Source organism: Solanum stenotomum, chromosome 9 (assembly GCF_019186545.1).
Source record: "Solanum stenotomum isolate F172 chromosome 9, ASM1918654v1, whole genome shotgun sequence".
Classification (NCBI taxonomy): domain Eukaryota; kingdom Viridiplantae; phylum Streptophyta; class Magnoliopsida; order Solanales; family Solanaceae; genus Solanum; species Solanum stenotomum.
In genome coordinates, this window is record NC_064290.1 from 21,319,740 (window position 1) to 21,336,136 (window position 16,397).

The 16,397-nt window shown below is 37.1% G+C and overlaps 1 protein-coding gene across 1 annotated transcript; it reads right to left on the reverse strand.

Moving 5' to 3' along the window:
- Positions 1 to 8,479: 8,479 nt before the first annotated feature.
- On the reverse strand, positions 8,480 to 12,232 carry LOC125877366 (uncharacterized). The gene is made up of 4 exons (XM_049558681.1): positions 12,064 to 12,232; positions 11,819 to 11,991; positions 11,329 to 11,602; positions 8,480 to 8,553 (listed from the first exon to the last, which is right to left on the reverse strand). Exons 1-4 carry the CDS (start codon positions 12,230 to 12,232, stop codon positions 8,480 to 8,482), a joined length of 690 nt encoding a protein of 229 aa, XP_049414638.1.
- Positions 12,233 to 16,397: the final 4,165 nt, after the last annotated feature.

The following is a 16,397-nucleotide window of genomic DNA, read 5'->3' on the forward strand; positions in this document are numbered from 1 at the left end:
CTATTTTTGTTGGGGGTGGGGTAAATGGATTGTGAGTGATAGGGTGAAGTCTGAATAACCCAACTCATGAATCCGCTCTTGGGGTTTACTTGCATGTGTTCTTTTCCCCCAAGAGACTATTTAATTTTTGTTGAACCAGCATGTCTTAGGATCGTATGTGTAGAAGCATGATGAAGAAAAAAGCATGATGGCTTATGATACCCCCCAGATTTTGGGACGTATGTTAGAATTTGTAGGCTACGATTAGTTGAATGTGTTGGCTCTGAGTATGACATAATCATGAACCAACTTGATAGCATGACTTAGGCTAAAACTTGAACTGGGTAATCTGATAACCTGATGATGGAACTATGTGCCAAGAGTGTGTGAGAATCTTTGAGTGTTCAAACAGTTTATGTGCAAAACTAGAACTTGCCTGGTTAGTCCTGTTAATACAATTCAATCTAGAGGTTAGGAAGTGATCATAGGCCATGGTTCTGAAAAATCCACAAATCGCCTAAAAGAAAGGATCCAACCAAATGAAATAAATGCTCCCTTTGATCCAAATAATTTGAGCCTAAAATCGAAACATTTCTTTCTAAACCCTGAACTCACTTTCCCATAATCTACTATGTTAGCCCCGGTCCCTTCTTGGACATGTGCACTTCGACTTAGGCCAAAATCCTAAGTTGAGGGCGGCTAATGTAACCTCAATCTTGGCCCTGACCTGACATAGGGTATTGTGTACCTCAACTAATGGAAATTCCATAAGTTGAGGGTTGCTATGAAAGAGGGAACTGAAAGAAAAATGGGTATGAAAAGAGTGATGTAAAAAAAAAAGATAAAAGGATGTGACTTGTTGAAAATAAAATAAAAGTAAAAAGAGCTACCAAGTCTGAGGTCACATTCGTGGTTGAAGAAAATTAAGGTAAAGAAAGTAAAATGATAGGATGACAAAAATAGGGCAAAAAGAGGTTGAAAGCCGAGTGTAATGTCAAGGAGGGCAGAAAGTCACTAAGCAGTACCCAAATGTACCACACCTGACCCTGAGCCTACGTTACAAGCCAAGAAAGTCCTATAGTGATCCTAGAGTCTATTTTGGAGAGTCTAAGCAGTGAAAATAAGGGCAAGCTTATGGCATTGAGCACTAACTGTATTTGAAATTACTTCTGAGCTTGAGTGTTGAATAAATCATTGTACCATGATGTCATTCATTCTTGGGAAAAGGAGATTTCATTTGAAGTAAGGGCACTAGTTACATTATCGGAAAGTTGGTACTCTGGTGATAGTGAGAAGGTGTATGTTGTGTGTCAGTTGGTCAATCTGTGTCATGGTGTGATCCAGTAAGGGCACTAGTTACATTATCGGAAAGTTGGTACTCTGGTGATAGTGAGAAGGTGTATGTTGTGTGTCAGTTGGTCAATCTGTGTCATGGTGTGATCCACATGAATTGGCTTGTCGAGTCTAAGAGAACGAATGTGCACCCGAACACTGAGGAGGGTAGGGAGCCATGTGATTGCTTGGGTTTGAAAATGCTTGCTTCTATATAAGTGTCGTTTAGAGTTGTAGTGTGTCACTTAAGGACAAACAACGAATTTAAGTTGAGGGTGTTGATATACCGTAAGTTTACGGTATTTCTAATACATTTCACTTACAAGTTGTGTGTGTCTAGGACCTTTTTATATTGGTTTTTATGTGTTTTTATCATGTTTTGCAAGAGAGATATTCAGGTGCGGAAGTATAGAGTCAGCTGAAAGAAATGCAGAAACAGGGCATTCACAGAGGTGATCTACAGACCGTAGGTCCATTCACGGTCCTTAGGTGATGACCGTAGATGAGCAGGCATGGTAATGAGGACAAATCAGGGAAATCTAACCAAGTGTGGAACCACGGTGTCCATTGACGGTCCGTAGACTGATCTACGGACTGTACTGTTTATCCGTAGAGTGATACTGCGAGGGTTCCAGTACCTGATTTTTGAAGATTCTAAGTATGGACCTACGGAGGGGATTGAGGACCGTAGATCTATCTACGATCCGTATTGCTAGTCCGTCGTTTGCTTCAGAGAAGCTGATTTTTGGAAGCGGAAACATTTTCTAAGTCCTGGCTGATGGAAGGGACTTACGGACCGTAGATCCATCGACGGTCCGTAAGTCAGTCTCGTGGATTGAAGAGGCGTACCTGAACAAACTTTCCTTAATTTGTTTCCCTTTTAATTTAGGATATGTTTTCTATAAACAGGGCATGTAAACCTCGTTTTTAGGGGTTAGACATTATTATTCTATTTTTACCTTGTGACTTTCGAGATTAAGTTGCAACCCTATCAATTATTGATTTCCTGCATTCGTTTTGAAGATTTTGTCTTTAAAATTCAAGTTGAAATTCTGGGTTTATTATTCTCGTTACGTAAGTTCATGATTTATTCATCTAATATTATGAATTGTGTTCTTGCTAATATGGGTAACTAAATCCACAACTAGGGTTGTGGGAACCATGAGCGATTAACAAAGTATGACTAGTAAATAAGTAATTCTTGAATAGTGTTTTGCATGCACTGATAATTCTTTCGTTTAAAAGTCTTTTTAACGAGTGCACGCGTTAAAACTCGCCTTGTTGCTACTTGCAAGGAGGTAATCAACAAGAAAAGAATTATCAACATAGATTTAGTGTGATACTATCTAATAGGCTAGTGTCGATTGGTGCGAAGTAATGATTACGCCAAACATCAATTATGATGTCTGATACTTGGTAAAGGTAAGGGTTAGTAATTTATACACACGCAGCCAGATCAAGGTGCGGGGTGAAATTTTCTAGATGCCGGATCAAGGATTTAGAGATACCTAACTTATCACTTTGCATGTAACACACTAGAAAGGATTGCGATTACTAGGATTACTGCGTTATGAGCTTGTGGGGAACACATCCACCCTAGTTAATTTTCTCATCTTGATAACAACCAAAATTGACTTTTGTTTATTGATTACTTATTGAATTCTTACAGTTTGTTTCACAAATCCCCCCTTTTTTATTTCTTGTTTCTGGAAGTACTTTGGCTAATTGAATATAATTGTTGGTTAAAGTAAAGTCTAAACCATTTTCCTCGTGGGATCGACCCCAACCTACAAGTTGGGTTCTTTACTTGATAACGATCGCTTATACTTCTTTAGGGAGGTGTAATTTGAGCGTCTCTCATGAACAAGAATCTACTTGACGTGGCTTATGAGACTTCCTAGGACCTTTCTAAGCTTTGTGCTCTAATTACCAAGTTTGTCACGACCCAAGGTAGCCCCTAGATGTAACATAGTGTATATGACCCCGAGAGGCCCCATACAAGCCACTTAGAATTCATCATACAAGATAATAGAATATAAAAGTATTAAAAGTCAGTTTCAACATTTAAAAGTTTTATAAAGAAAAGTGGAAGTCAAAACATCGTCTCAAAGCCAACTAGTACATAACATTGATCGGGTTGTAGACCGTACATCAAATTCCAAAACTGAAAGTAAAGACAAAGGGAAACCAAAGCTTGGTCATTGGAACATGAGGACTCACCAATATTCAATCTTCTATATAAGATCCCTAGCCACGGAAGTGCGAATCTGTAAGGTCGGACCCTACATTTGGGTAAAATTTAGGCAAGAGTATGTGTTAGTACAAATATGTACCAAGTATGATAGTCTTGCATAAAAGATTTGAAAACATGCTTAAAGAGGGATATCTTCTTGATATGCAATAACCAAGCTAAAACATTATATAAAAAGGGTTAGAAGACATAAGTCATAAACATGGTCAATGCAAATAGACATCATCTTAAAATACCTGTGAGATGCTTCTTGATGAAACCTTAGTTCATTATTGTGGGAGATTTACTTTTAACCGACATATAAGACCATGTTTGTTATCAACACAGAATTTGGTGTCTACCCCACACCAAAAAGGAGTGTCCTAATTGCCAAGGTAAGACCATAAACTTCTAGTTGATATGGATCCACTAGTTAATGTCTATCTAAGACAATCATCCTATGGGTGGACATAGGTATGGGATAAGGATATTTCTACTAGAAACCCAACCCCTACTAATAGGAGAGCTCCCATCTCAATATACTCTTGGTGCTAAGTGTAAATCACACAGAATAGTCATTTTTTTGTCATGACCTAAGGTAGCCCCTATATGTAACATGACGTATAATACCCCGAGAGGCCCCATACAAGCCACTTAACATTCATCATACAATATAATAGAATAAAATGATTTAGAAGACAGTTTCAACATATAAAATTTTTATTGAGAAACGCAGAAGTCTAAACATCGTCTCAAAGTCATCTAGTACATAAGATTGATCGGAGCGTAGCCCAAACATCAAGTTCAAAAACTAAAAATACAGACAAAAATAAAGTGATGCTCAGTCCACGAGTGATGAGGACTCACCAATCTTCAATCTTCTTTATGAGATCCCTAGCCACAGAAGTGTGAATCTGTAAGGTCAGATCCTATATTTGGGCAAATGTAGGCAATAGTATGTGTTAGTACAAACATGTACCAAGTATGATAGCCATGCATAAAACATTTGAAAACATACTTAAAAGAAATACCTTCATGAGATATAATGGCCAAGCTAAAACATGAAATATTAAAGGGGTTTAGAGGACATAAGTTATAAAACATGGTCAATGCAAATAAACGTCATCTTAAACACATGTGACATACTTCACGAAGTAACCTTGATTCATTAATGTGGGAAAATTACCTTTAACCGACATGTAAAACCATGTGAGCTATTAACATATAATATAGTGTCTCACACACCAAAAATGGGTGTCCTACTTGCCAAGGTAAGACCATGAACTCTCTAACTTACATGGATCCACTAGCTAATATCTATCTAGACAATCATATGTTGGCACATAGTTTATGGGACATGGGTAATCGCCACTTATCCACCCGGTTCTTAGCATAAATCCTTTGGAATATCTATTATTCTTATTCATCTTTCTTTAAGGGACTTGGGTAATTTCCTCTTGTCCTTACATTATGTGACATGGATAATCGTCTCTTGTCTTTCATTAGAGGTCATGGGTAATTGCCGCTTGCCCCATTCTTGGAATAGCTCCTTACTTTAATTCACTATAGGTGAGAAGACCTTTCAACCTGAGAATTCTTTATGTGATAAAACCTTTCGCATTCATGCATGAAGTAGTTATGTGAGCAGCCCTTTCACAAAAATTAACCCCAATAATAACATATATGATTTTACTCTTAAAGCAATCTACACCATATCGCATCAATTTTAGAAGAACATGCATAATTCTGTAATTCACCTTTCATAGTTCAAAACCCACTTTCAAGCATCAATACCTCGAAAACATGGATTGGACATGGGTTCATTGGGATTCATCATAAAATCATGTAATTATCTAAATTCATGCTTTCTAGATCGTAAAACAACCAAATAACTCAATGTTTAAAGTAACCCATGACATGGAACAAAATCCTAACTCAATTGGGGAATTCTAACTTTGTAAATTGGAGAATCTGAGAACTCCGTGGAGGAAAGGGCTCTAAGGATTGAAAATATCATACCTTATTGTGAAAAGCTAGCCTTTAATGATGGAATTGGAGGATTGACTTGAAACCCTAGGTTGATTCCTTCTTCTTCAAGCTTTCTAGAGAGAGAATTGTTTTTGAGAGGAAGACTTGTTCATTTTATAGGAAATTTGAGAGAATGATTTCAATTGGGGACATTTGGGATTAAATACAATGTTATAAGACTTCAAGGTAAGGGAAAAACGACATAGTGTCAAGATAAAATAATTAGGAGAAGAACCAAAAGTTCCTGAAAGTTGACGCAACCACCAGATGGTGGACTTCATAAGCCGTCAAGGACCTCACGGGCCATTGTGGCAGCCGTGGTCCTTGACCAGTGGCCTAGGGAGAGGCCCCCTTTTGCCTTGCCCCTTCACGACCACCTTGACGAGTCATTTGCCTCTTCACGACCCATCTAGGGGCTCGTGGGAGGAAGCCAACTTAGGGGTTGGTTCTGCCTCCCCAACACGGGCGTCATAACGACCTGTCCACCTTTACACAGGCTGTTAAGGCCCTCATGGGAGGGGTCTTTTCTTCGTATATCCTGGGGGACTTTACATGGGCTATCACACTGATTGTTGTCCCCTTCACTGCCCGTCTAGGGCTCTGTGGATGGTCTATGGTTCAAGTATTGGCCTGTGAGTGTCACACCCTGAGCCTAAACCCTGGGCAGGACTGGCACTCGAAGACCATTGTTGGCCCCAAGCGAACCCTTGGCCTAGCTTACTTAATTCAGTGGAAGACTTAAACTCAACAAAGATAAGTTCATATAATAAACTAGAATGTTATAAAGGAACATTCAATGGGCCATTAAGGCAAACTGAAGTCTCAACATGGAATAATGACAATGAAAAGACTAAAGAACTAACATTTGACTATCTATGAAGCCTCTAATAACAACTGAGATGTATGTTAGGACAAACCCCACAACATCTTAATGAACTAAACTAGAAAACAATTAAATGGATCCTCCGGAATACAATGAGGCTCACCAACAGACTCTGAACTGCTCACTAGATCAACGATGCGCCGGAATGTCGATCCTAGTTACCTGTGTCTGCATCATAAGACGATGTAGGCCAACTGGCATCAGTACATTAAATGTACGAGTATGCGAGTTGGAAAACTAAACATAACATAGGCTTGAAAAAGATCTGAAAGAAACACTTACGTTGGCTCTTCTCAACTCATGAATACTTAACTGAACTCATTTCATGATAAAGAAGTTTAAGACAAGTGCAATATAAAGAAAAAGAAAACTGTTTAAAACATGTTGTCAACTCATAATCATAAAATCATAAAAGACATATCATGATCCCTCTAAAAGTCTACTTGTGCGATGCATGAATGAAGTCCCATACCCCCATCCATACTAAGCAGAACCCTTTGAGAAACCATGAAATTACTATTGTGGGAGTTTCTCTAACCGACAATCAACACTTAAGAACTATAGTGATGATACAACGTTATTAGTCCCACGCTGCGCGGGCCACCCTATACCTTACCGTGGTATAGGAGCTGAACTACTAAGTGGATCCACTAGTCTATGCGAAAAGGATTCATCTAAAACATATGACTCTTTTCTACCCATGATGGCTACATAGTCTATGGAGACTTGAGTTAGTGTGAACTCGCATCCCCATATCGGTGCTCAATACTACTTTCAAAAATATAATATTAGCTCTTATGTTTAAAAACATACTTCTTCTGTGATTTGAGATTAGTGCGCAAAAACTTAGCTCAAAGGTTATCTTGGAAATCAAAGTTTCCCTTCCTGCTTAATAAAGAAAGCATTTACTCTTTTCTGAAAACTAGCCCGAAGGCTCTTTGGAAATCGAGGTTTCCTTTCTTGTTTAAATGTGAAAACATTTTAAACTCTTTGGGAATACATAGTCCCCATATACTTTTAAAGAAATGAACTTCAAGCTTTACTCTTTACTGAACTCAAAAATTAAATCTTAAAACAAAGTTAAAACGTTTGTAAAAGACTTATGAAAACTTGAAATGAACTTCTCTTACTGACTCTTGACTTCTCTTGACTTTGATCTTAACTGCTCTTGACTTGACTCTTAACTGATCCTTGAATTGAATTATGGATTCAAGAATTATGATTGGTGTTTGGAAAGATCTCATGTTGTTTAGGAATGATTTTAGATAGCTAAACATGAGAAAAGATCGAAAATCAAGATTTGAAGGTGGGTCCATGACGCGGAGGCATAATTAAATTTTGGTTCTGAAAACATCTTTTGAGGCAGAACACTTCGTGTCAGCTCTGTGACGCGGAGCAAAATTTTCAATTCTGGGAACAGGTGGCACGACGCGCTACCATACTCAAATTTTGTCCGACGAAATTTCTTTTTCATTTTCCAGCCCCAAATCACCCAACCTCAGTTCTTTTTCTCAAATTACCTTTAGATACAGATACCCAACAATTGTACCTAAGTACCTAACTTGAAACGACTCTATAATGCGATGTAACAAACTCAGAAACTTCTCAATTCATCCCAATTCAAGAACAACATTCAAATTCAAGAATTCATGTCAAGAACATCAACTTTCAAACTCTTTTAGGACGAATTTCACTGAACTAAATATTTTTGGCGCGTGGGTGAATGAACCCAATGCTATGAGAGACTCATATACCTTTTAGAGATCACCACCGACGAAATCCATAAGCTAAACTCGACGAACTTGACGATTTCCTTGCTTCTCCTTCTCTTTTCTCCTGTTCTTTCCTCTTCTCTAAAACCCTAACTCTTTTCAAAAAGCATAAAACTGATAAGATTCAGTTTAGACCATTAATTAATTCACTAAAATGAATTTAATTAATTGGATAAGGAAAAGACTGAAATACCCTTCAAAAATCCAGATTGGACATTTCCTTATTTGAACAATCCAATCTCCAATGGGCATATCTCACTCATACAAACTCGGATTAGCGCAATCTTGGCGTAGTTGTAAAGATCGTTCCAAAAGCTTTCCAACCATATCTGGAAATACATATAAATCATCCTGAGCTAGGAGTTATGATCGTTTGAAGTTTACCAAAAACTCACTTTAACTTACTTAAAATTTTCCAGATTTCCTTATACTTTCCAAAAATAACTATTTCCAGATTTTATACTTCTTTCTAGTTCTTTCTAGTTGCGATATATTACAATATCTCCTCCTTGGGAACATTCGTCTTCGAATGAGATTACTCTTACTAGGCTAAGGGTGTCACATCAAACATACCGTTCAAACACCCACAAGCAAATGCAAAACAACATGCAAACTTGTAAATAAATACTAAGAAAGGATTAGTACCTAGATCTGGAATTCCTCTGGGTTCGAAGAGACGTGGATATTTCTTCTTCATACTATTCCACCAATAGACTTCTCTCAAGTCACGGTACATCTTGGTGGAGCCTGGTTGAATGGAATATTTGGAGCTATGAGCTTCCTCCATGATCCTCTCTTGGGTTCTATCCACCATTGGTACACACAACCTACCTTGATGTCTCAACACACCATCTCCCCCTTATTCAAAGGCTAATACTTTTTGCTTATCAATATTTGTCTTCAATTCAAGCAAGATAGGTCTTGGTCTTGCTCGCCTTTTACTTTTGACACTAATGATGATTCACCCCCATTCATAACCACTATTTCTCCTTCCGTGGAATCCATGAGTCGGACTCCTAAGCGTGCAAGTCTATGCACATCTTTTGCTAACTCTTTCTTATCTTCCTCAAAATGGGCGGTACTACCCATAGCCAACCTGATCAAGGCATCAGCAACAACATTAGCCTTACCTGGGTGATAAACAATACTCATGTCATAATCTTTGAGTAATTCTAACCACCTCCTTTATCGATTAAGCTCTTTCTGAGTGAACACCTATTGAAAGCTCTCATGATCAGTGAATACATCAACATGAACACCATAAAAATACAGATGACATATCTTCAAAGCGAATACTATAGCATCCAATTCTAAGTCATGGGTTGGGTAGTTCTTCTCATGAACTTTCAAATGTCTGGAGGCATAGGTTATAACCTTGTCATTCTACATTAACACACAACCCAAACCAACTCTAGACGTATCACCATACACCACGAAACCTTGAGTACATTCTGGTAAGGTCAACATTGGGGCAGTAGTCAACCTCTTTTTCAATTCCCAAAAGCTTTTCTCACAAGCTTCAGACCATTGAAATTTCACTATCTTCTGAGTTAACTTGGTCAAAGGAGATGAAATAGATAAAAAAAATCCATAGATAAACCCTCTATAATAGCCAGCCAAATCCAAGAAACTTCTAATATCAGTTCGAGATGTGGGTCTAGGCCAATTCTGCATTGCCTCAATTTTCTGAGAATCAACTTTAATTCCCTCTGCAGATACAATATGGCCTAAGAATGCCACAGATTCAAGCCTAAATTCACACTTAGGTAATTAGCATATACCTCCTTATCTTTCAAAGTCTGAAGAGCTACTCTGAGATGACTAGCATGATCTTTTTCGTTCCTTGAATAGATTAGTATGTCATCAATGAAGGCGCTAACAAACATATCTAAATAAGGTTTAAATACATTATTCATAAGGTCCATGAACACTACTGTGCATTAGTTAAACCAAACGACATGACCAGAAACTCATAATGACCATAACAGGTCCTGAATGCTGTCTTGGGAATATCACATTCCCTTACTTTCAATTGATGGTAGCCAGATCTGAGGTCTATCTTTGGGGAAAAAAAACCACCCTGAAGCTGATCGAAAAGATCATCAATCCTTGGGAGAGGATACTTGTTCTTGATGATAACCTTATTCAACTGAAGATAATCTATACACATCTTAAGGGAACCATCTTTCTTTCTCACAAATAAGACTGGAGCACCCCAAGGTGAGACACTTGGCCGAATAAAGCCCTTATCTAAGAGATCTTTTAACTGCTCTTTCAACTCTACTAGTGCCATTCTATATGGCGGAATATATATCGAACGAGTATCTAGAAGAAGATCTATACCGAAGTGTATCTCCCTCTCAGAAGGGACTTCAGGAAGATCATCTGGAAAGACGTTTGGAAACTCTCTTACTACTGGAACTGACTGAATAGGAGGTACCTCAACACTTGAGTCATTAACTCAGACTAAGTGATAGACACACCCCGTAGAAACCAACTCTCTTGCCTTAAGGTACGAAATGAAACGACTATTAGGCACTGCTGAACTGTTTTTCCACTTTAAGACTGGCTCATTTGGAAACTGAAACTTGACTACTCGAGTCCTACAATCAACTGAGGCATAACAGGCATGAAGTCAGTCCATACCAAGAATGACATCAAAATCTACCATGTCTAACTCAATTAAATCAGTCATGGTACTTTTGTGATTTACGAAAATGGGACAATCACGATAAAATCTCTCTGCTAGAATGGACTCACTAACAAGTGTAGAAACACTTAATGGTTCACTAAGTTGCTCAGGAATAACATCAAAGTTCATAGCAACATATGGAGTTACAAAAGACAAACTCGCTCTTGGGTCTAGCAAAGCATAAACAGTAAAGTCAAAGATTTGGATCATACCAGTGACAACATCTGGCGAATCCTCTTGCTCTTGGAGATTGCTGATAGCATATAAGCGGTTTATTCCTCCGCTAGTACCGGAAGTAATCCTTCTAGGTGCAATTTTGTCTGGTGGAGCAACTGAAGAAGACTGGGCTCTGTTGCCCCCATTACCATTTCCATGCTTGTTCTTTGGACACCCTCGCATGAAATGCCCAGACCACACTTGAAACAACCAGTGGAACCCTCAAGACAAATATCAGAGTGGTTCCTACCACACTTGGTGCATGCAGGAGGCTTACTACCCCTTTGTGCCATACTACCCTGAGAATAGGCAAGCTTAACTTTGAACTCGTTCCCTGATGTGTTAGCCCTTTTATTCTTAAACTCTGCTCTATCCTTCAGCTTATCCTCTTCAACTTGTTGTACATGGATCATAAACCTTGCTAGGTCTATATCCCCTATCAGAATAGTTGCCTTGCCTTCCTTTCTTGACTGACGAGACAACCCAACAATAAATAAACTCATCCTGCTCCTCATGTCAGCAACCATCTCCGGAGCATAGCGGGAAAGTTGTGTGAACTTTAGACTGTACTCATGAACACTCATAGACTCCGGATTAAGGGTGAGAAACTCTCTTATCTTTGCCTCTCGCAACTCACGGGTGAAGAAACGTCCCATGAGGGCACTCTAAAACACAGCCCAACTCACTATTGGCGCATCATCATCCCTATTATTTTTCCATTTGTAGAACCAGATTCTAGCGACACCCTTCATTTGGTATGCAGCGAGTTCCACCCTTTCCGCGTCACCAACATGCATCACATTAAATAACCTTTTCATCTCCTCAATGAAGTTCTGCGGATCCCCAGTGACACTTGAACCTGTGAAGCTTGGTGGGTTCATTCTTAAAAGCTCGCGGATCCTTGAAGTATCAGCCACTTCCTATCGATTACCTCTCTGTCCAACTTGATAGGTCGCAACTTGACTTAACATCCGGATAGCTTCACGGAATTCAGCATTGGTGACTTCTCCTTGGAGTTGCATTTCTAGTGCATTAGGTACCCATTGCTCCTTGACATTTCTCCTAGCAGAAAGACCTCTGACTACTCTTCGTGGAGGCATGATTATCTATAAATACGTGCAAGCACGAATTAAAGGGAAACTTTTTAGAGATCAAACTCTAATGCACGAAATGAATATAAATATGACTCTATAGAAATGGCTACATAGACTCCCTAGCACTCTTGAACTCTGTGCTCTGATACCAAGTTTATCACACCCCGAGCCTACACCCTGGGAGGGACAGGCACTCGAAGACCATTGTAGGCCCTAAGCAAACACTTGGCCTGACTTACTTAACTCAACGAAAGACTTGAACTCAACAAAGATAAAATCATATAATAAACTAGAATGTTATAAAGGACCATTCAAATAGCCATTAAGACAAACTCAAGTCTCAACATGGAGTAATGACAATGAAAAGACTAAAGAACTAACATCTAACTGTTTATGAAGCCTCTAAAAACAACTGAGATGGATGTTGGGACAAACCCCACAACATCCTAATGAACTAAACTAGAAAATAATGAAATGGATCCTACGGAATGCAAGGAGGCTCACCAACAGACTCTGAACTGCTCACTAGATCAACGATGCGCCGGAATATCGATCCTAGTTACCTGTGTCTGCATCATAAGACGATGCAGGCCAACTGGCATCAGTACATTGAATGTACGAGTATACGAGTTGGAAAGCTAAACATAACATAGGCTTGAAAAGAATTTGAAAGAAATACTAACCTTGGTGTCGCGCCCCGTTTTTCTTAAAACGGGTTTTGGTGCACGACCTAACAACTCTTTTGGGCTTTGGAAAATGAAGAGTCGCCACCTAACGAATTAAGGTGCATTAGGGCACCTATCTAACCTAACTAAGTCTAGCTAAGGTCAATAAACCAGAGATCGGGTAAAGGTTCAAGTTACCTCGAGGGGAAGGTGTTAGGCATCCCTCGAGGTCCACAAATGTGGGTCCCGGCCGTGTCTCATGCAATATATGGAGGTTACAAGTAGCATTTAAGGTCAATTCATTTATTATTTACTTAATTAGCATGGTTACTAAGTGATGAATAATATTAAACAATTAAAGCCATTTTAATTATTTATTTAATTAATTAAGCATGCGAAAACTAGGCGATAGCAATTAAGGGCGCTTTAGTTATTTTAGTTAATTAGATAGGCATGCGAGACTAAGTGATAATATAATAAATAAATATTACATAATAAATAAAGAAATGAGCGAGGGAATAGAAATTACACAATTAGATAGAATAAACATTTTATTTTTATTAAACTACCCCAAATAATCATAACAAATAAAGGGAGAAAAGGAAAGGGAGACTCTGAAGGACTTAGGATTAGCACTCGACTTTCTTTATTTCGGTCGGTTTCTTGTAGGGACAGACAAAACCAAGGTTTGTCATTTGGACCGAGTTGATGTCATCATCACCATAGGGCCTAAACTACCCCTACCCTACCACCGCATGTTGAACGTCTCTACAAGGTGCCTATCGTCCCCGCTTAAGGTCCAAGAGGCATTGGACTACTATTAGGGTGGGTATAGACTAAAATAAAATATAATAGGCCCACCTAGACACCAAGTTAAACAAATAGGACAACACTTAGCACGTAAATCTCATATTGGCCTCTAGGTTTTATTAGACATGCTAGCAAACACAGAGAAAGTGAAAGGATCCATGCTAAGTGTGTGTGCATACAAACATGTATTGACAACATAATTATAACGATTTATTTTATAAATTTCAGAGGGGCAGAAAATTGACACAAATGCAAAAGCGGTTATTAAATAGGGCAGAACGATGATAACAGGTGCAGAAAAAATTTGACGCAGTAGCATATCTATTATTAATGCAAAAACATTATTTTAATTACCAAACAGTTTATTAGAGACAGAAGCTGATTTAGTAGCTGATTTTAGGCAGCAAAATAGTGTAGAAATTATCAATTCTAGCAACATTTAATCGGGCAACAGATATTAGAACAATTTAGCATGCTGGCAATAGTTTATTGATTTTACTTAACTAGCAGAAATATGCGTAACAAAAGTTTCAACTGTTATCATGCTAAAAGTTGTTTAATCTGGTTAATTAACACAATGATCTTAGTGAGTCCTAATTGCATGACTTCTAATTGTAAACATACTAAAAATGTTATCAAAAAACTATAGGCATGACATCTATTTCTTCTAAGCAACTTATTACACCCTATAGGCATGATATGTATCTAATATGTAACAAAGTTTAAACCTATATGCGTGATTGCTAAGCCCCAAAATATATCAAAAAATTAATTAGATCCTATAGGCATGCTTTCTACCTTTATTTTTACTATGCTTATACTTCTCAAATATTAGAGAACAAATGTCATTTATTCAAGACAGACTTGTTTCAATTATTTAATATGCTGAAAGTAATTCTTATAGGTACCTTATAAGTGATAGGACATGCTAAGAAGTTATTACCATATAAAGAATTATTAACGTCTGAATAATTTTATTAGCACCAAGATCATTAGAATCTGAATTTAACATACAAAAGTTATTATAATCTAATTATTTAAAACTAACTGACGTACATAAAACTACTAAAAGATTAGTAGAGCATGTTAAAGATATAACAAATTATAGACATAGATAATAACATGAATATTATCCCGTAAGCATATTTCCTGATTTTAGTATGGAGGCAAACTCTTAAATTTTAACTCTTAAATTTTACATATTTGACTTATTTCAGATTAAGCATAAAACAAAAATTACAATCTCACAAAGGCTAGATTTTATGTCGGTCGTTATAATACATTTCCCCTAGTTTTTATAGCTAAGCGAATATAGACTGATTTTTAGAACAATCGCACGTAAAAAATACAAAAAATGAAAATAAATAAATAAAGAAACAGTTAGCACGTATATCCCCCTCCCCCTTAGACGATCCCCAAGTTATTCATATAGAGTTAGAGAGTTTAGAGAGTTATTACAAGATTATTACAGAACCAAATGGGAGCAAACAACAAAAAATTAAATTAAAGCAAAATATAAAATTCCATCCAAATATCTTAACCAAGCGACTCTTCAACTTGAAAACTTCAAGTTCGAAACCTGTTAGACAGAATTATACCCAAACACAAGATCATAACCATATAGATAGCAACATAAAAGTTATTCATAGCAAAACACATGAATTTTTTGAACAAGTAATAGAACATATAAGATCACACATGAAAAGAGAAAGGGATATGAAAAACTAAACCGGAGGACTCCCTTATTTATTTTAAACATACAATCGTGCATAATGCAAAACAAAATTTCACTAGTGAAGAGAACTAACCAATTAAGCAGAAAATAGTTATCAGCAATGCAGATGAACTTAATCTGATACTAGACCCGAACACAGTAATATCGAATAAAAAAAGCACTTAGAACATTCACCGGAATCTTGATTCTTTTTTAGGAGTAGAGAGCAATATTTTATATATTCAAGAGTAAAGCGTGAGCCAGTTAGGATGTTTTTTTAGTTTGTGAGAGCAGGGGTCCTTTATATAGTGAAAGGGAGGGCACATAACAAAGGAAAAGAAATATTTCGGGGTCAATTGACTATCGTTGCTTTCTAAAATAAGGAAATATAAAAAGCCATATAATTCAATAAACAGTAGGAATTTTACCAAAAATAAGCAAGTAAGAGACAGAAAGTTAATTAAGGAAGCTACTATGTTAATAATATATATAAATTAGAGGAAAGAAACAACTAGTCAAGGAAAGAATATTTTTTAATTATATATGCACTGTCATCCTTTTTTTAAAAAAAAAAGAGAGAGAAACTAGGATTCTTACCAAAATAATGAAGCCTAAATTATGACATCAACAATCAAGAGTTATATATGGCAAGAAGGATCAATTAAATATTTTTCCCTATTCACCAAATAAGTAATATTATTTTAAGTTATTTTTGCTTAATCAAATATAATTTTAGTAAAATATGACAAGTAAAAAAAATCAACTAGACTCCAATTACGCCAATTAAGATCAATTAGCATTACTAAATAAAATAATAAGGAAAATTTACCTTACCAAGAGACACGAAATCTGTCCGGATTAGCACAATACCATAAAAATTACCTTAGTATCAATTAATCAATATTAGGCAAGGATAAAAATAATTATATTAAAGGAAGAAAACACAATTCAAGGAATATTTTATAATATTTTCACAACAAGG

Coding starts and splice junctions, on each gene's coding strand:
- LOC125877366 (XM_049558681.1), bottom strand. CDS start 12,232: ATGCCTCCACGAAGAGTAGTCAGAGGTCTTTCTGCTAGGAGAAATGTC. Junction 11,603..11,818: donor GGGATGATGATGCGCCAATA/GTGAGTTGGGCT, acceptor TTGTCTCGTCAG/TCAAGAAAGGAAGGCAAGGC. Junction 8,554..11,328: donor CACTGGTTGTTTCAAGTGTG/GTCTGGGCATTT, acceptor ATGTATTTCCAG/ATATGGTTGGAAAGCTTTTG.